At 45.5% G+C, this 20,119-nt stretch overlaps 1 protein-coding gene across 6 annotated transcripts; it reads right to left on the bottom strand.

Moving 5' to 3' along the window:
- Window positions 1–782: 782 nt before the first annotated feature.
- UBL7 (ubiquitin like 7) lies at window positions 783–19,005 on the bottom strand. Of its 6 annotated transcripts, none has more exons than XM_080661606.1 (11): window positions 18,962–19,005; window positions 17,375–17,587; window positions 15,961–16,080; window positions 11,253–11,335; window positions 10,137–10,221; window positions 9,538–9,595; window positions 8,662–8,795; window positions 8,353–8,402; window positions 7,972–8,139; window positions 7,289–7,411; window positions 783–3,336 (listed from the first exon to the last, which is right to left on the bottom strand). In XM_080661606.1, exons 1-11 carry the CDS (start codon window positions 18,999–19,001, stop codon window positions 3,199–3,201), a joined length of 1,212 nt encoding a protein of 403 aa, XP_080517732.1. In that variant the 5' UTR covers window positions 19,002–19,005; the 3' UTR covers window positions 783–3,198. The 6 variants fall into 6 exon arrangements, with proteins under 6 accessions (XP_080517732.1, XP_080517734.1, XP_080517733.1 ...); XM_080661608.1 differs by having other exon boundaries at window positions 8,270–8,402; window positions 18,962–18,994; XM_080661607.1 differs by having other exon boundaries at window positions 8,270–8,402; window positions 18,912–18,989.
- Window positions 19,006–20,119: the final 1,114 nt, after the last annotated feature.

The raw sequence follows: 20,119 nt of genomic DNA, 5'->3' as shown, positions 1-20,119 counted from the left end.
TATGGGGGTGCCAGAAGAGAGAGAGCAAGATACTGGAAACCTATTTGAAGAAATAATGACTGAAAACTTCCCCCACCTGGGGGAAATAGACTTACAAGTCCAGGAAGTGCACAGAACCCCAAACAAAAGGAATCCAAAGAGGACCACACCAAGACACATCATAATTAAAATGCCAAGAGCAAAAGACAAAGAGAATATTAAAAGCAGCAAGAGAAAAACAGTTAATTACCTACAAGGGAGCACCCATACGATTGCCAGCTGATTTCTCAACAGAAACTATGCAGGCCAGACAGGAGTGGCAAGAAATATTCAAAGTGATGAACAGCAAGAACCTACAACCAAGATTACTCTACCCAGCAAAGTTATCATTCAGAATGGAAGGTCAGATAAAGAGCTTCAGAGATAAGAAAAAGCTAAAGGAATTCATCACCACCAAACCAGTATTATATGAAATGCTGAAAGGTATTCTTTAAGAAGAGGAAGAAGAAAAAAGTAAAGATAAAAATTATGAACTACAAATACATATCTATCAACAAGTGAACCTAAAAATCAAGAGAATTAAAAATCTGAGGAACAGAATAAACTGGTGAATAGAATCAGGGGCATAGAAAGGGAGTGGACTGATAATTCTCAGGAGGAAAGGGGTATGGGGGGTGCAGGAAGAGACTGGACAAAAATCATACACCTATGGATGAGGACAGTGGGGGGGAGGTAAGGGCAGAGGGTGGGGTGGGAACCCGGTGGAGCAGAGCTATGGGGGGAAAAAGGAGAAACAATTGTAATAATCTGAACAATAAAGGTTTATTAAATTAAAAAAAAAAAAAGAAACTATCCATCACACACAGAGCCCCTAACCCAAGTTAGCTCCCCTATCATGAGTCCCATGCCCACTGGACCAGTCTGGCTTGGTTCTCATCAGATATTAGCATAAACTTTTTGTCTGTTTAACCATTGACCTGTTTCTGATAGAGCAAAGATCCCATCTTTCTCACTTGGCACAAAATAGAGGCTGAATGTTTATTGATAGGGTGAAGGGGACAATAGTGAGGAAGAAGTCCTTCGCCCATGGAAAGCCCAGGATCAGTAGGGGCACTTATCAAACTCAACATATTTAAAACATGGCCACAGGAAGCAATGCCAACTTGCCAAGACCCTGGAGGAATGAGCTGGCAAACAAGGGAAAAGGAAGTAGTGGGGATGCTCAGTTCTGGGAAACAGTTTAACTGGTATTTAGGGGTCGGTTTTAGGGACAGGGCAGGGTTACCCAAATGTTCCACAGCATAATAGGGCAGGGAATTAAGGAGCCCTGGTGTCTTTGAAGGCAGTCCCTTGGGGGCAGGGGATGAGATGCCACAGAAAGGAAACCAGCTCTAGGTCAGCTGTATCATGGGGACAGTGGGCTGTGTCAGCCCCATTTAACCAAGGCAGGCCATGAAGATGGAACTGGCCTTTGTTTCTACCACAAACCAGCCAGAGACATTGGATTCAAAGACAGGTCTTCCTGGTTTCTGTCCCAACCACAAGAGGCAGTTGGGCTCTAGGCAATCCACGGAGGCACAAATGGGTCTGACCCCTGATGGGTTTATTCTGTCTTCTCAGCCAATGCAAACACTTCTCAACATTAATTCTAGGATTGAGAGGGAAATGTAGAGAGACTTACATTTTCTGGAGGAAGGAAAGAACACTGTGCCATTTGGGCTATTTCTGGAATAGTGCATCCTCCTGAGTATCTCCCTTTAGGAATATCACTGACACGCTGGAGGTCATCCAAAAAGAACAGAATGTGCTGGGGACCAAAACTGGAGGTCAAGGAGCAAGTGAATCGCACTAGCCTCCTTGATGGAAGCCATGCTAGTGAAGCAGAGGGAGCAGAAAGGGGGCTGAGGGGTAAAGCCTGGGAACAAAGTTCACAGTAGGCAGTCTATAAGTGGCAAACCTTTTGTCCCAGGTAACAAGCAGAAGCCAAATGACCATGGTTGTGATTCTATGAATGGAACGAACACCTGCCAAAGGCACCAGGCAAGAGCAGTCCTCTGAGCAATTTCCTACTGAAACACAATCTGAAGGGAAGAATTTTTCTCCTGACAAAGTAGTCAAAGCACATGAAACCCACTCATTCAACTGGGACATATCTGCAGTGCGGCAAAGACTGCAGTGCCAACGGGAACAAGAGTTAGGGCAGACGGGACAGCAGCTTGGGGTTGGTGCCCTCTCTGCAATATAAAAGCTAAGACCTATGCCTGTTGTATTGTTGTTTAGTATTGTTATGTAAGTGCTCTTGTATTTATGCCTTCAGGACAGAGAAGAGTGACCTGCCTCCTGGCACAGTTCTGAAGCCTGTATTCTGGCATCATTATAGAATAGGCATCAAAGAATGCCCGGTGAGCCCTAGCCGGTTTGGCTCAGTGGAGAGTGTCATCCTGTGGACTGATGGGTCTCGGGTTCAATTCCGGTCAAGGGCATGTACCTAGTTGGAGATGTGCGAAGGCAACCAATCGATGTCTCTCTCAAATTGATGTTTCTGTCTCTCTCTCTCCCTTCCACTCTTTCTAAAAATCAATGGAAAAATATCCCCAGGTAAGGATTAACAAACAAAAACAAAAAAAGAAAGAAAAAGCCTTTTTTTAAAAATAGAGTGCCTGGTGAGACTAGGCTGGGAGAGAGACAAGGAATTTTTTAGAAGCTTCTGAGAGGAATTGCTGTGGAGGGTAAGCTGCCCCTACCCGCTTCTCTGAAAGTGCACCTGGCCCCTGCCTAGACTGTAGTCATCTCAGAAACACAAACCTCTTCTGGCCACAGCAGTAACACAGCAGACATCTGGAAAGGGGACAGAAGCCTTGCTCCAGCCTTAGGCACATCCTGAGGATGCCACAGCCCAGAGTACCAAAGGGTTTGGGGACTATCACCAGAAACTTCTCCCCAAAGAGAATGTGGGCATCACACAGAATCCCATGACATGGAACTGAAGATCTCCACCCAGGGCCCAGCAGGGGCCAGCTCTGCTCCCTGATATTGCAGTACCAAGACCCACACATCATGCTTGCCCCACTGTTTCCACCAACATGGATCAGCCAGAAAGGCCAAGCACTGGACAAAGCAAAGGTCAACCATCAGGTGTATTAAGGAGAGATGGGGCACCTCCAGGAGTGCGTCCCATGGGCAGCCACCTTAGTAGTCTGTTGGGGGTTAAGGAGGAGTTCATGGGGCTCCTCCAGCAAAGATGAGCTCCAGAGCTGCTTGGATGTCCCCCCCAGTGGCCTGTAGGGCCCGCAGGCTCAGCTCATCATCCTGAATGCCCATGTCACGCAGCTGCTGCAGCTGGGGCTGCCATTGGCTCTGCAGAAAGACAGGAAGAGGGAAAAACTGTTAGTTGGGATCCTACGGAGATTCACTTAGGTCTATCCTTTGAGGGGAGAGAAAAGGGTGGGTTCCTATTGCAAACTCACTGATTTGAAGTTCCATAGAACACAGGGTTTCTAATAAGACTACAAGAGAGGCTGTGGGTTCAGAGAACAAATTAAAAGTTTATCTAATAAAAAAAGGAAAATTTTAACATAAGAATCAAAAGCATAAATTACTCAATGTTTGAAGTTCAAAAGATTACTTTCTTTCTCCTACTATATGTATAAACAGACATAAACACGCACATGCATGAGGAGGAGTGACGAGGATAAATTTTAAAATTGTTTTCTAGCATAATAGTGAAGTCTTACTCTCATCCACTCCCATCCTCATAACTGATAACCAATTATATTTTGAGAAGACAAATATATATTCCTGTATTTATACTTTTCTTATATTCCTCTTCTATATCTATACCCCTCTTTTTAACATTCTCAATGTATCCTGGACATCTCTTTATGCCAGAAAATAAAGAACTTTTTTCTTTTCTTTTTTTAAGAGAAAGGAAGGGGAGAGGGAAAGAGAGAGGAAGAGAGAGGGAAGAAAGGGAAGGGCGGAGAGAGAGAGAGACAGAGAGTGAAACTCTGATCAGTTGCCAGAGAGAGAGAGAGAGAGAGAGAGAGAGAGAGAGAGGGAAACTTTGATCAGTTACCTACCAAATATGCACCCTGACCGGGGAACAAACCCACAATAGGTATGTGCCCTGACTGGGAATAGAACAGCAACGCTTTGGTGCATGGGACACCACTCCAACCAACCAAGCCACCCAGCCAAGGGCATAAAGAACTTTTTAATCCTATATGATAAAAGCCCCATATGCAAATTGTTCAACCTGGAGTTCCACTGCTTGCTATGACATGTGCTGACCAACAGAGGGTGGTGCAGAACATAGCAGGCTTCAGCCACATGGCGCTGGCAGCGGGTGACAGTGGAGGTGCTGCTGTCCCGGATGGGCCCCGACGAGAGTGGGACCATGGCAGGATGGTCGAGCAGGTGAGTGGGCGGCACCAGGCCAAGGTGGGTGCGAGCAGGAGCCCAATCACCCCACCAACAGCGACCAACAGCAGCAGCAGCGGGGTGCAGGGCCGCCACCTGGCTCCCAGGCACTGAGGGAGCCGGGCAGGGGACCCGGCCCCAACTGATCGCTCCACAGGTGGGATGGTGGAGCAGGTGAGGGAGGCATCAGGCCACTGTGGGGTGCCAGGCAGGGCTGCGGGGCTCCAAGGCTGGGGGTGCGAGATGGGGCCCAATCCCCGCAGGCCACCCCAAGGGACCCCACCCATGCACGAACTCATGCAACAGGTCTCTAGTAACCATGCAATACTCCAGCCCATGGATGTCCTGAAATGTACCTGAACTGGGCTATTTCCAACACTTTGCCATTGAAAGGACAATGGCAGTGGCTGACTCTGTACAAATGTCTTCTTCATGTATATACATCTCCAGATAAATTCTGAGAAGTGAGACTGCGAGGAATTGCATGGCTTAGGGGCCATCTGTACTGCGCTTCCATGAATAGTCTGTTCATGGCCTCTCCCCTTTTTTCTATGTAGACTGGATGGCAGCCTTGCTCCAGCCTTAGGCATATCCTGAGGATGCCATCTGCACTGCACTTCCATGAATAGTCAATATGTAGTTGTTGATCCTAATTTACTGGACCCTCTATGTATCAGGGTTTTTTTCCCCACTGTATGACAGATTTCCCCCCAATTTGTTGTTAGCAATCAGACTTTGCCTATTTTTTTAAAAAAATATATTTTATTGATTTTTTTTTTTTTTTTTTTTTAACAGAGCGAAGGGAGAGCAATAGAGAGTTAGAAACATCAATCAGCTGCTTCCTACACAGCTCCTACTGGGAATGTGCCCGCAACCAAGGTACATGCCCTTGACTGGAATCAAACCTGGGACCCTTCAGTCCACAGGCCAACACTCTATCCACCAAGCCAAACCGGTTAGAGCCAGACTTTGCCTATTTTTGTTTGCTTGTTTGTTTGTTTGGATTGCCATGCATAAATTTTCACTTTTATAAACTCCTGGATTTTGACTTCCAGTTATGAAAAGCCTTCTCAAATGTTAAGAGTTTAAAAAAATTAACCCACTTTTTTTTCCCAATACTCTCAAAGCTTTATCCTATCTCATGAAGGAGGTAAGTGCACAACTTAGGAAAAATTATGTGTTCATACTCTGGGAAGGAAAAGGCAGTGGGAAAGGAATGTAAATCCATGCAGGCAGGAAGGCGGAAGATGTAGAGGGCTTTTAAAAACCCCACACAAACCAATTCTGACTCAGTTTTCAGGCCTGATGGAACCACTGAAAGCTCCTGAGCTAGAGAGCAAGGTGAACAGGCTTCTAGCTGGGAAGATGAAGAAATGGAAAAGAGCCCAGCCGGCGTGGCTCAGAGGTTGAGCGATGACCTATGAACCAGGAGGTCACGGTTCAGTCCTGTAGCTCAGTGGTTGAACGTTGACCTATGAACCAAGAGGTCACCGTTCGATTCCCAGTCAGGGCACATGCCCGAGTTGTGGGCTCAATCCCCAGTAAGAGGCCTGCAGGAGGCAGTCAATCGATGATTCTCTGTTATCATTGATGTTTCTCCCTCTCTCTCCTTTTCCCTTCCTCTCTGAAATCAATAAAAATATATTTTAAAATAATAATAAATGGAAAAGACAAGCTGTCCATGGGTCCTGCTCCCATTCCCCTCACCGTCCACCAGGGCCGCATGGGATAGACAAAACCACATGGCTTGAACCTAGTCTCTACCACTTCCTGTCTTATTGACCCTGACACATTCCAGAAATGATGCTCATCCCGACACTTACTGTGAGCAGCAAAGAAAACAGTGAAGCAGACAGCTGTGCATGAAAACATGCAATAAAACCCGATCTTCTAGTTAGCTGCTAAGGTGACCATGCCATGAAGCACAGCAGATGGTGTCACTCTGCTTAAAACCCCCCATGGCTCCCTAGTAATTACTGGATCAAGCCTAGTTACCTTACCAGGCACTCTGGATCTCACGCTCAGGTAGGCACCTGCTCTCCTTTTCTCTAGCTCTATATCTCAGGATCTTATCCACGAGGACACTGCCTAGGGCAGCCGTGGGCAAACTACAGCCCCCGGGCCGGATCCGGCTGTTCTATCCGGTTCTCTTGCTCTCCCCTCCGCTCCTTTACTTTGAATTTATATTAGTTCACACAAACACTCCATCCATGCTTTTGTTCCGGCCCTCCGGTCCAGTTTAAGAACCCATTGTGGCCCTCGAGTCAAAAAGTTTGCCCACCCCTGGCCTAGGGCCTTGTAGTTCTGAGTTTGTCACACGTCCCTGTTCCACACATGACTGGACACCATCCCTCTACCCCAAACACCCCCTTCCCTGCCTGGCTAAACTCTAACTAGTTCTTTGATAATCAGCTTAAACACCCCTTCTTCAGACAAGTTTTGTCTGACCTAGGCTATCACCTCAAGCCTGGGGCAGGCTTCTCACCCCGTTACTCTGTTGCTCCCCAAGCTCAGTACCTAACTACCTGATGCCCCTCTGTAGCAGGAATGAGGACAGCTCATCTCTACCTCGGAACGGGACCCAAGCCCAGGCTCAGTATTTACATGCTCAGTGCTCAGGCAACGCTCACGGAATGATGGAACTGACCAAAACTACTATAAGTATCCAAGCCAGGTGATCAGTGGAGTCAGGCCATGGTCACTGGGTACAGGAGTGGAAGTCACAGGGACAACTGCCCGTGCTTGGAGTATCCTCCAGTTATGCTACCATGCCCGGGCTGTACCTGGAGTGAAACATGCCAAGTGGGAAGGCCCCCCAGAGAGCAGAAAAAAATCTGGCATCCAAAGTAACCAGGAAAGCCGCATGGGCACCAGGAGTGGGAAGACTGACCTGAAGGTTGGGCTGCCCAGAGGCCTGCAGGGCATGCTGTAGGGCTTGGCTGAAGAGATCATTGGTGATGGGCGTCCCTGACTGGACACCAGAGGACATTGGTGAGGTCCCTGAGGAATGGCCCTAGAAACAAACCAGTGGTCAAGGCCACCCTCAGAACCATCTCAATCTCCCAGCACATACCCACTGCTGTCACATCACCTCATAGTGCTCCTGGGGTGCCCAACTATTGCCTCCCAACAGGGGCCTGCATGAGACAACCACACAGAGGTACCTAAAGGCTTGTTAGGTGGGCAGGAAGGGCTCCATTCTTTTCCGCTCCAGGGAATGAAATTGAGCCCCCAACCCAGCCTAGGACCCTAGCACTGGAAGCTGTAGTAACTATCACTAGGAACACTTAGGCCATTGAGGGCTGGTCCCTGTCAGGGATGGGGAAGCGCACTTTATGTGAGAGAGGTTCTCCTGAACTACTAAGAGGAGGAATCAATCAGGACTGTGCTACACCCCGACATTTGAGTCCTAAAGGCAAGTGAGAAAAAGGTCTCACAGTGAGAAATGAGGGTCCAGGCAGAGTTCAGCTCAAACCAGATCTAGCACCAGGTTCAGCAAGGGCAAATCCATTCTGCCACTGGGGAGCTTCTCTCCTGGGGCCCAGCCTTCACCTTCCGGCCCTCTCTCCATACCTGGGTGCCAGGAGTCGGCGTGTGAGAGCTGCTCTCTGGAGTGCTGGCCAGGGCCAGGGCAGTGGCCAGCTCGCTCTGGGTGATGGGCCGGGGTCCAGCAGCTCCACTGTACCCCAAGGACGCTGGGCGGGAGCTGGGTGTGCTGTTAGAGGGCATGGACCTGGTTCTCTGGAGAAGAGAGGCACACAGAATCAGGAAAGTGGCCCTGTGACAATCTCAGATACCCTCTCAACCCCTGCTGCCAAGTTCAGAAGCAATAGTATGACATAGACTTGGCCACTAAAGGGCCTATGACTACCTCACAGCTTGGGCTCCGGGTCCCATGGAGGAGAGCACCCCTGGCACCAGGTTCCCCAAAGGGCAGGCAGCCAGGCCACTTACTGGGTGAAAGTCGTCCTCATCATCAGAGAGCCCCTCAAACAGGAAACCACCTGGAGGAGGGTGAACAGATTTCAGGAAGAAGAACAGAAAGGCACGGGCGTAGCTCCAGAATCTCAGTTCAGATACTCTCCAAATTCATATTTTCATCTCTCTCCTTGGAAAATGACAGGACAGATGCACTCCCGGACTCAAACCGAGAATCCCCAAGGAACACCCTCTGCCAGCGCTATACATAGCTGCTGAGTAAAGCGTTTTCCTGAGCTACTGCCGGATCCTAGGGGGCCTGCACAACACTCTCCTGGGACTCACCTGGCATGTCCCGGTAAGAGCTGGAGGGCGTGCTCCGGGAAGAGGAGTCCGCCCCCGGTAGTGGCGTGCTACCTGCCACCGAGTGCAGAACCAGGACAATGGCATTGACTAGGGCTGGGTGAGCAGGTACCAACCTGGAACAGGAGCAGGAAGAAACCCAAGGGTGAATAAGGAGGGCACCCTCGCCATGACAAAAGTCTGGGTGGCCCTCAGAACTATCAAGCCGTCTGTGCCTGCCCTTAAATTCCTCAGTCTTCAGCACCTCCTTTCAGTTCGCTTTGTCCTCTTCTGCTCTGTCCCTAGCAACAGTGGCAAGGCCTTCAGTCCTGGGATCCACTGTAGATGCCTCACCTTCCCTTGGGCATGACAGGATAGGACAGCCTGAGAGGCTCAGGGGTCAGTTTCTGGTCTCGACTCTAGCACTACTTCCCTGGGCCATCTTTGCCAGGTCCCTTCTCTTCTCTTGGGGAGTAGGAGAGGGAGAGCTGTTTTCTTCACTTGCAAAATAGAGACATAACCTCTGTCGGCCCTTCCAGCTCTGAAACAATAAGGATTGATGCATCTGCTTCCTTCCCCAGCTTCCTGTTCTTTAAAGAATCTTTCATAGCTACTGAAGGAGAGCTAATCTGAGCCTAGCCCACAAGGCCACCTCCCTCAGACCTTGCTTCACCTCCACAACAATAGGTGTTCCTGCCCTTGGTCTCGTTGTTCCCACATAGCATTCCTGCTCTTTCTCATCTCCTGACATATTTAGAAGGTAGACTTGGGGGTAGACAGGGACTGGGCTCCACAAGCAGAATCCAGGGCAATAATCAGGCTCTGGCGCAACCATGTGAGGAGAAATAGGGAACTCTTTAGTAAGATGGGTATACTTACGTATCAAGCATGTTGGGATCAGCAAAGACAGAGAAAAGGTCCTTGTCCTGGAGAACCCCTAAGGAGAACAGGATTCACCTCAGAGACTGAAACTTAGCCAGATCCAGGAGGGAGAAGAGCCTCAGAGCAACTGGCTCCACGGAGACACAAAGCACCCCATGTAAGAAGTGGAAGAAACAAAACACCAAGCAGCACAACTGAGTGCTCTCCGTCTTGTTCCCTGCCCGCCACCCTCCCTGCACTGAAGTCACATACTGTGTGCTGACACGCCAGCTTCTTTTCCCCATATCTCTGGGTTCTTCCTTATCCATCAAGGTGTGTGTGCAGAAGCCTTAACTATTACTGTAGTTTGAGCTAACTGTTGCCCTCATCTGACATCCTTATAGTCTGATTTATGGTGTTAGTCAGGCCATGATTTCTCTGAGGGGCTGACAGCTCTTGGAAGGCTAGGTGTATGTATCACATCTTGGTTCTCCCCCTGCCCCAACAAGACCAGTGATTCCTCAAAAGATGGTCAGAGTCTCTTTAGGGCAATTGCCGCCTTCTGGTTTCTGTTTCTCCAACAACTCCTATTGCCTCAAGTTCAGTTCTGTACTTACCAAGAGCAATGGGGTCACTGCTGAGGCCTGGGGTGGCCACAATGATCTGATCCAGAGATTCCTTATTGCTGAGCATCTTAAAGACCTGCAGGAGAAATGGGGAGGACTGAGTACTCCAACCAGCTTAATCCACTCAGCAAATTCCCACCCTCTGCTGAAGTGCTCCCTCCCTCTAAGTGCTGCACATACACCACCACAGTAAAACAACAGTCCCAGGAAACAGATGAACCTCTTACTTCTCTGAGATTTTGGCTTACTGGAGGGGAAACAATTTTTTTAAAAAGGCAATATCACAGTAAACCTTCCATCTCTAGTCCTTCCCCCATCTATACTTCTAAAGCTTCCAGAATTAAAAGCTCTCATTACAAGCCAATAACAAAGCTTCCTTTGGTCCCAAGTTATTTTTTTTTTCTTTTTGGTTAATCCTCACCCAGGATATTTTTCCATTCATTTTTAGAGAGTGGAAAGGAAGGGGAGAGACAGAGAAACATCGATGTGAGAGAGACACATCAATTGGTTGCCTCCCAGGTCAGGCCTGCAACCAAAGTGCATGCCCTTGACCGGAATCAAACCAGGATCCTTCAGTCCGCAGGCCGATGCTCTATCCACTGAGCCAAACCAGCTAGGGCCCAAGTTCTTTTTAATCACTACAGAATTATCATTTCATATTCATATATTGGAAAGTTTCAGCTGTATTACTTTTTTGCTTATCAATTCTCCTATAGAAAGACATCAGTGTATTTCCCAGTAAGGAAATCCAGGTAAGGAGCAGTGGGCAGGCAGTTCAGACTATTTCCAAGAATGAGGCCCAGCAGAAACCATATGCGGATTCTTTGGCTGTAATCATATTCATTCTGTGAGGCCAGTGTCAGGAGAGGTTGTATCACTTTCATTAGATGGCAATCAACAATACCTAGCTGATACAGCCTCTTTGGGGGAAGATGGGGTTGGGGAGACTCTACTGAGACCCACAGACATAGCAAAAACTCCTCAAGGAACTCTTTGTAGCCATGGCAACAGGCTCCCAGCTCCTACTCTACACCACTCTCCAGCATTCACACTCTCTCTTGCAGGCCTGGCAAGAGTCTCAGGCAGGGGGCTGTAGCACAAACTCACCGCCTCCCTGTAAGAAGAGCTGCTGTGCAAGGCAGTGTGCAGCACCCGGAACTCCCGCAGGGCAGCCACTTTGTCCACAGGTTCTGTGGATAAGACACACAATTACCCTACAGCCCAGGCCCTGCCAGTGCTGCAGACACAGAACATGTGTCCAGGTACAGCCTGGTCTGCAGGTTCCCTCCCTCATCATCCCACTAAGAATGTGAATGCCCATTCAAGAAAACCCATTTATGACACAGATGTAAAAACTGCCCTTTTAAGCATCTTCAGAGATAATTAGTCCAAGTTCCAGGAGAGGGGAATCTTATCACATGAAAGAAACTGTTCTAATCAACACCCCACTGCAGGAATTCTAGACTTCTTACACAGGTATAACCAACTCAGTAGTTTACACAATGCTTTAAAACACTAAGTGCTGCAAGCCATTTGAACAATATAGAGCTACACCAAGCATGTCAAACTCAAAGGCTAACATGGGCCAAATAAACAAGATTTAAGTTTATGTGGGTCGCAAAAAAAAAAAAAAAAAAAAGCTTCAATTTTCATAGAAACTAAGGCATGTAATGGGGGGAAGGGGAGGCCAGGGGGAGGTCAATGCGGGAAAAAAAAAAAGGAGACATATGTACTACTATTTGTAATACTTCAAACAATTAAAAAAAAATAAAAAAAATAAAAACATTTTTTTCATAGAAACGTAGGTTTATTTCAATACAGACATGCTGAATACAAAGGGCTGAAATAAATGAGTCATCGTTAACTTATAATAATAGAACATTTTAATAAAAATTAGTATTTTTTCTTGAACATTAACTTACCAGACATGGAATAACTGCACAAATTAATAAGCGTAATGCAAATAAACCTATTTTTCTTGTTCTCAGAAAGCGAAATATTTCCTGTTGTGAACACCAAACAAGTCAGTGCAAGACTAATGATGTGGCAATCAGCTGCTGAAATATTCACTGCTAGTATTAGTGGAGAGAAATGGTGCGCCTGCACATAAGGTGCGTAAGGGAAATGAATGCAACACGATTATAGTAATCAGTCATTAGCAAACGTTGTAGTTTGTTATTAATAATTATGTATAACAGGATATTGTAAAAATTAAGTTACAAAATTTTTATTAAAACGTTTCTTACATACCGTTATATTGGCTGGGCCGCAAAAATACACATTGTGGGTCGCATGCGGCCCACGGACTGCAAGTTTGACATGCTTGAGCTACACTGACACAATATGTTAAAAAAATATATTATTTTCTCTTTGATATTTTCTTTCAGGCTTCCTTAATATTTTGAATTTTTTTTTTTTATATATTTTATTGATTTGTTACAGAGAGGAAGGAAGAGGGATAGTTAGTCAGAAACATCGATGGGAGAGAAACATCGATCAGCTGCCTCCTGCACACCTCCCACTGGGGATGTGCCCGCAACCAAGGTACATGCCCTTGACCGGAATCGAACCCGGGACCCTTCAGTCTGCAGGCCGACGCTCTATCCACTGAGCCAAACCGGCTAGGGCAATATTTTGAATTTTTAAAAAAATACAAGAGGGACCAAGAATATACACTGTACTTCTAGGATTCTTAACAAACTTTCATCACATGCTTGATATCACATGTTTCACTGGGACTCAAAGTTCTTTTTTTTTATTTCTGGACACTATGAATCATATATAAGGGAAAGTTTAGCAGTTGTCTTAGTTTTAGTTGGTTGCTTTACTACCTAGGACATCAGCCCATTTCATAAGCGTAAAAATGTAGGTAAAAAGGGGGAGTATGTAAAAAGTTCACTCTGGGTCACACTTTTAAAAGTGTGGTTACCCTCACCTAGGATAGATACTAGTGATTGTGTAGACTGTATACTGTCAAACGCCAGGGGCATCACCATGTAGAACCACATCTTTACCTATAGTTCTAATTGTGAGGATTATTTCTCCTGAAAATATTTATCTTAAGTAAATTACCTAATTTATTCATTCAACAAACATATACTAAGCATTTACTCCATGCTTGGTTTTGGGCAAGGCACAAGAATGTAAAAAATAAGAGTCCTTGACATCAGGGACTCTTAGGACAGCAGGAGAAAGAAGACTAGATCAAACAAAAACCACACTATTACAAAATACCATGCTGAGGACCTCAGCAGAGATGCGGACCCCAGCACTAGGAACAGGAGGCAGATAGCCATTACTGAGAGGGACAGCTAGGACACAGAGTTGTTTCCCAGGAGAGACCATCTGAGAGGGTATTTAAGATAGAGCTGATGTTTGTTAGGGAGAGAAGGTAGTCCACGTTTAAGCAAGAACATGTGTGAAGGCATGGAGAAATAATATGAGGTGCTCTAAAGAAACAGAAAGTCTTTTGTTGTGGTTGGAGCTTAGGGTACATATCCCTGCTCAAATAGGAGGCTAATGGAGATTCTGAAGAGATTTGTAACCTTCTAGGGATCCAGGTGGGAAAGGAAGGTCTGACAGATTCTCCTCCTACAGGTGCTAATCTGGCAGGGAAACAAAATGTGCTTCCTTTTGGAAAAGCACTCAAGGATACAATATCTAAAATGCTGTGGCAAAACAGTTTCTTTTCCAGGTCTAAAAGTTTATTTTAACTTCCTAATAAAAAGTCCATTTGTTTCCAAAATAAATCTCCAGGCAGAGGGGAGAGGAAAAGGACTCTTAATATCTTAAACCAATAATCGGTTAAGAGTCATGGTTGTTTCTATGACATCTCTGAGCTAATCTCACTTTTTGGAAGTGGGAGGCAGCCAGCCCGGGTAAAAAGAACACAGCCTCTTGAGCCAGGAAAACCTGCATTAACATCCCAGCTCTTGCATTCATTTTCTAAGTAGGTGACCTTGAATAAATGCCCTTTTAATCCTCTTTTTGCTCATCTATAAAATGCTAATTTTGTTACCTATCCTGCAGGGCCACTGTAATTATGAAATGAAAAAGCAAGGAGACACAATCTGGCTGGAAGAAGCAACAAATGTTACTTTCCTTCTGTCAATGCCTTCTAGCCAAAGACCAGAGGGGCTCACTTGCAATTGCACAAATTGAACTTACTGCTCCTTACAGAGGAGAATGCTCTCAGATTCCCTGGGGGAAGATTGAGGAAGTGGGGTTTTGCTTTAAATTGGATACTGTCAGGAAGTGGGGTGATTTTATGATTGGGTATCTTAATAATTCTTACCTAGAAGGAAAACTAGAGCAAGGCAAAAAGTATAATTGGAAAGAAGCAGTTATCACTCATAATAGCCAGGATACAGGGATATTTTGTAATTTTGTGATCTGGACAATGTTCAGGTAGATAAGAGGGCTCTTGTTTTTGTCTTGATCCACTATTGTCCCTGAGTGGCCTTGTAGATATTGGAGATCTGAAATGGTTAATGTTCCAAGGCCTAACTGAGGATCAGGCCAACCTCTGGATATCAAAGACTACCTTTCTCTTTCTCACTTCCCATCAGTTTGCAAAAGATCTTTCTCCTTTATGTTTAGAATTGAAAAGAGGGTAAATTTCCAGCTGAGAACTAGTCATAGCAATCATGAACATTATAAAAATATCAAACTGACAGTTTAACAATTTATATAACCTAGCTTTATTGTTGGGGAGGCTTTTAAAACACAGATGCAAAATTTAAATTATAAATTCCAAGCAGCACCTTTTATTAATAAATCCAAAATACATTAGAGGTTTTGTATGTTTTCTCTAAGAGCTACTTTAATACTGTTAGAATATTTTCAAGTTTCAGAAAAATACATTCCCACTATAGCAGGTGGAAATGAGCTGACTAAACAAATCACTGCCTGAGGCAGTTTGCTGGAAAATTTGCCAACAAGAGAACTACGGTATTGGAGCAGCGATTTTCAACCTGTGTCATCTGATGGCACACAAACTAAAATTCTGCAGCACACCAAAAAATGTATTTTTTGCTAACCCGACAAAAAAAAAAAGGTATGGGGATGGACACAAGTAGATTTGCAGTTGTGTTATATATTTTTATATATTTTTCCCCATGAACAACTGTAAACCCACTTTTACCCACTCCTGTGTAACTGATCCATTCAACTGGATGACTATTGTGTTGGCTATTGTCATTTTATTTGACAATATAAGAGAAAAGAAGTCAGTCAGGTATTGCATGTTTTAAAAATTCTTGTGGCACATTGGTTGAAAATTGCTGCATTAGAGGAATGCCAGGATTTCTCAGCTTTTCTCTTTTTCTCTTTTTTATTTATTGATTTGAGAGAGGGAGAGGGAGAGAGAAACATCAATTTGTCCCATTTATTTATGTATTCCTTGATTGATTCTTGTATGTCCCCTGACCCGGGATCAAACCTGAAACCTTGACCAGGGCCCCAGCTTTTTTCTAGTAAGAACAAAAACAAAAAGATACAAAGTTCACCGAGAAATAAACTATTAACCTAAAGGAGTTTAAATATGCACACACTTCCCACCCATTGAAACAGTGGATAATGAACTTAAAAAGTAGAGAAACAAAATTCCCATCTGTTAGTGGTGCTGGCTGCAAGATCAAAACTGCATTTTGTTTTATCAATGCCATCCAACCCAATAGGTAATAAAAATATCCTCTATTACCATTTCAGTAAATCACTCCTTTGTTCCATCCACCCAGACCTGTGCCTCAAAAACCTAGACCCTTCCCTTGATACTACTGAAGCTCTGCCTGTCTAAGGGCCAACTGCCAGTCACCTGGTTTCTGATCAGGCTCTGGCCAAGACTTGCGAAGAACATGGACTGTGGACCCAGGTTGAATGCCATAGAAGTCAAGGGTCTGGTCATCTTTTAGCTTCCGGCCACAGTAGATTAGATCTAAAAAAAAAAAAAAAGAACTGTCCATTTATACTTTGCCCCTCAAAACAATTTAGGTGTCCCCTAAGAACCTTATTTTGTTTAGACAAATAGCTGGAGAATGATAAATGCTTACAAAGTAGTCTTAATAAATACATTTTAATAACAATTGTTAGCAAATACAAACTCATAAAATACAGGATCTATGTACAAGAAAGCTCTAGAGCTTAACATTGTGGAGACTGCTCAACTTAAATACTAGTAAATGGGTAAATGCAACAACAAAAAAGGATAAACCCAGTATTTTGCTTTTTAGATGTTTTTTATTAATTTCAGAGAGGAAGGGAGAGGGAGAGAGATAGAAACATCAATGAGCGGGAATCATGGATCACCTGCCTCCTGCATGCCCCCTACTGGGGATAGAGCCTGGCTGCAACCCAAGCCTGTGCCCTGACCGGGATGCGAACTGTGACCTCTTGGTTCATGGATCAACCCTCAACCACTGAGCAACACTGGCTGGGCTGAACCCAGTGTTTTTATGACTAAAAACACACTTTTTGCCCGTTGGATCCCTTAGCTATTATAAATTTTTATAATATAATTTAGTTGTTATATTTAATTCCTTCTTCCTCCACCTAGAATGGCCTCGCCATCTTCCTTTCCTTTTTTACTGCTTTCCCTCTAACTAACCAACCAAACAAAAATCTTTTTCATAATTCCTTAGGACCAAACTCAAAATGTCATATGCTGGAGGGCTTTCCCTGACCATCTCCTCCTTCCCTATCCCACCCCAAATTCTTGCTCTTTCAGAGAAAGAATTCAACATCATGGTTAAAAACTTTGTGATAAAGTAGTTCAGTATAATAACACAACTAAAATGGCAACCAACAGTTTTATTTATTTTTAAATCCTTACCCGAGTACTTTTCCCATTGATTTTTAGACAGAGTGGAAGGGAAGCAGGAGGGTTAGAGAGAGAAACATCCACATGAGAGAGTCAAATCAATTGGTTGCCTCCCACCTTGCCCCAACCAGGGCTGTAGATTGAACCTGCAACTAAGGCAGGTGCCTTTGACCAGGAATCAAATCTGTGACCCTTTAGTCCCCAGGCCAACATTCTAACCACTGAGCAAAACTGGCCAGGGCTAGTTTTATTATTTGATTTGTGCTTCTTTTCACCCAAAATTCACTTCTCTGAAGTATTAACATCATGAGGCAACAAATCCCAAATTCTTAATTTACCCTTGTAATTCCAGAAGTATCCTCCCCAAAAAGAGATCAAAGCAGCAGCCCATCCCTAGTTCACTGAGACTCACCAATCAGCTCAGGGTCTGGAACGGACTCCTGGAGTTTGCCAGCAATAAGCTGCTTCAGAAATGAAATACTATAGCCCCCCAGTGAGTATTCTCCCAGCTCTGTCTCTGGCAACCGAAGAATAGACTTTGGGGCAAGTGGTTGGTCAGCCAGTTTCACCGCCAGGTGCCAATCTGAGAGAGACATCCTCTCTCTTTCACGCTCTCTCTTTCTCCCTGTAAAGAAAATGAGCCCTTAGTGGTTAAAGGACAGATCACCACCCTACTCCATCCACACCCCACCTAAAGGCTGAATGAGAGATAATTCAGTGTGGCACTGCTGGAAAAGCACAGGATGCAGCATCAAACCAGAACTAGAACCTGGGGTCCCTCTCTTTACTCATTCTATGATGGACAGCAAGGAACTTCAACTCTCTAGGCCTCAGTTTCTCCATCTTTAAAGTAGACATAAAAACACCAGCCCACCTAATAAGAATATTGTGAGGTTCAAATGAGATCATCCAACCCTCTCCCTTATGAGCACTCCTCATTTCTGATTTTCATCACATCTCTTGCTTGAACTATTACAAGAGCTTTATAACAAGTTCTCTGACTCTTGCCTCTTGCTATCAAACATCCATGCTGCCACCCAACACTTCTGATCAAGTTACTCCTCTGCTTAGAAATCCTCCAATGACTCTAAATCACCTTTATGAATAAGTCTAAACTCCACAGCCTGGCTTACATTACAAAAATATTCGTATCTATTCCCTCTGCCAGCCTTCCTGCCAACAGAACCTTGTCCGACTCCCACTAAGTCTCCATTCAAAACAAAACTCCCCCACTTTACACTCCCACTCATCTATCTGTTAACTCTGCTTGTAATTCCTATTCTCTTTGTCCTCTTAGCAAAACAGCAAACTCCTACCAAGCCCAACACAAATACCACCTCTTCTATCCTCTCTCCCTTTCCTCTGCTGTCCCCACATTCTTTCAGGGCAAAGAGTTATAAATATCTATTTACTTCCCAATCTCACACCACCCCAACCCATTCTTGGAGGCCCTTGAAAGCAAAGATTAGATTTTTTTTGCTATTACTGTCCCAGTGCCTGGCACATATAGGCACTAAAAAATGGATCAGAAATTCTGAGGGTGGAATAACCTTGTAGGGCAAGAAAAGCCCTTGTCATAATCACTATTGCTTCAAAAGGCTCTAGTAGGGACGAGGAAAGAAAAGGTTGTGAGGTTGGCAGGCTGCTCAACAGGCCCCGAGCCATCCTCGAGGTACCTTCCATCTCCAGATTCAGATCAGGGGAGGAAATAGGTTTTTTTACATACTCTAGTAGCTCATTTAATCCTCACAATCGTTCCCTGAGGCAGGCATTCTCGTCCACCTATAACAGATCAGGCAACCAAGACCCAGAAATTCACTGGCACAAGGTCACAAGCAGCTAGTAGTGGGGAAGACACTCTCTTTGGCTACGACCCCACCGCTCCCATGGGACCAGCTAACTTGTCAACGTAAGTCGGGCCCACGCGCCCCGGGGCCCAGTGCCCTCACCCGTCCCGCGGAAAGAACCCGGCCGCACTGCCGCCGGTGTAAACACTCACTCCGGTTCTCTCGCCGGAAACCGGAAGCTCCGCGCTGCATGCTGGGAATTGCAGTTTCCTCTGATACCCCGCCCCTTATTAATAGACCAGCAAGTGGTGCCGGTTGCAAACGTCCGGTTCCGGGGAGGGCGTGGTTTCTGGGTGATTAGAAATCCTCTGCGCTAGGGTTTCTAGGTGATAGCCGCTGTTTCCTATTTCTTGTCAGTGTTCCAGGGCGCGAGTCGCGAGAGAGCTGCCTGGGGTGGCGTGCACAGCCCTGCGGCTCCCGTGCTGGCCCGGGAAGCATGCGGAGTCGGTCGGTCGCGCCGGGTTGTTACAGCGCTGCAGATGGGAACGCAGGCTGCGGGACCCTAGCCCAGACGGCGGATCCCAATCCCCTTATGCCCCTACCCTCGGTCCATGAGGACCTTTTCCCTAGCGGCTTCTTCAGACACCCCACAACGGTTCTTTGCAATCCTTACTTTGAAATCGGGTGCCCTCGGTGAAGTCAGAGTCTTTGTGTTCCTTGCCACAACTTCTCACCGCGAACCTACCTATCCCGGCCGACCGCGAACGTGGGTTCATAGAGGGGAGTTACTAAGTCGGGTTTCAGGTACTCCCAACGTGCCGTGATGGGGTTTATATAATGGTCATTCATATAATCAGTTTGGGGAGAGGAACTTCCCACAGAACCCTCACGGATGAACTATATTTTAGCTGCCCTGTTAGAATTGGATTATGTTTGCACAGAAGATAGGATTAGCTAAAATGTTGAAGAGGAGGGTTACTTCTAATTGAACTCTAATCTCTAATCAAGTAAAGAAAAAAAGTGAATATTAAGAAAATAATGGGGTAGATCATAGCAGCTAAAGGCTGATTCTGTGTGCCCACATGTAAAAGTATAATTTTGGGACAACCCAGTGTAGAGCCTGGGACTAGGGCAGCCACTGAGCAGGCTAGTTTGAGAGCAGGCTAGTGGAGAGTTTTGCAACGTCTGTCTCCATCTTCAGACTCAAGTCCAGGTTCCTCGTGGCTGTCCTCAAAGTACCCCCTTCCCTATCCTACTCACCTTTAGATATATTTTCCCTTTCAGAAATCCTAACTATCTGGCCTTCCTTCCTCTCCTATCTACTAAGGCACTTGCACCTGAGCCACATAATTTTGGTGTTAAATTTTGTT

This window comes from Plecotus auritus, assembly GCF_963455305.1.
Source record: "Plecotus auritus genome assembly, chromosome: 1".
NCBI lineage: Eukaryota > Metazoa > Chordata > Mammalia > Chiroptera > Vespertilionidae > Plecotus > Plecotus auritus.
Note: the sequence above shows the minus strand (reverse complement) of the source record. Positions and strands in the feature narration are given on the sequence as shown.

What these genes read in the sequence shown, in the direction of transcription:
- UBL7 (XM_080661606.1), bottom strand. Translation starts at nt 19,001, where the DNA reads ATGCAGCGCGGAGCTTCCGGTTTCCGGCGAGAGAACCGGA. An exon ending in GCTCTTCTTACAGGGAGGCG is followed by an intron (nt 10,222 to 11,252) that starts GTGAGTTTGTGC and finishes TTTCTCCTGCAG; the next exon opens with GTCTTTAAGATGCTCAGCAA. An exon ending in ATGAGGACGACTTTCACCCA is followed by an intron (nt 8,140 to 8,352) that starts GTAAGTGGCCTG and finishes TCTCTTCTCCAG; the next exon opens with AGAACCAGGTCCATGCCCTC.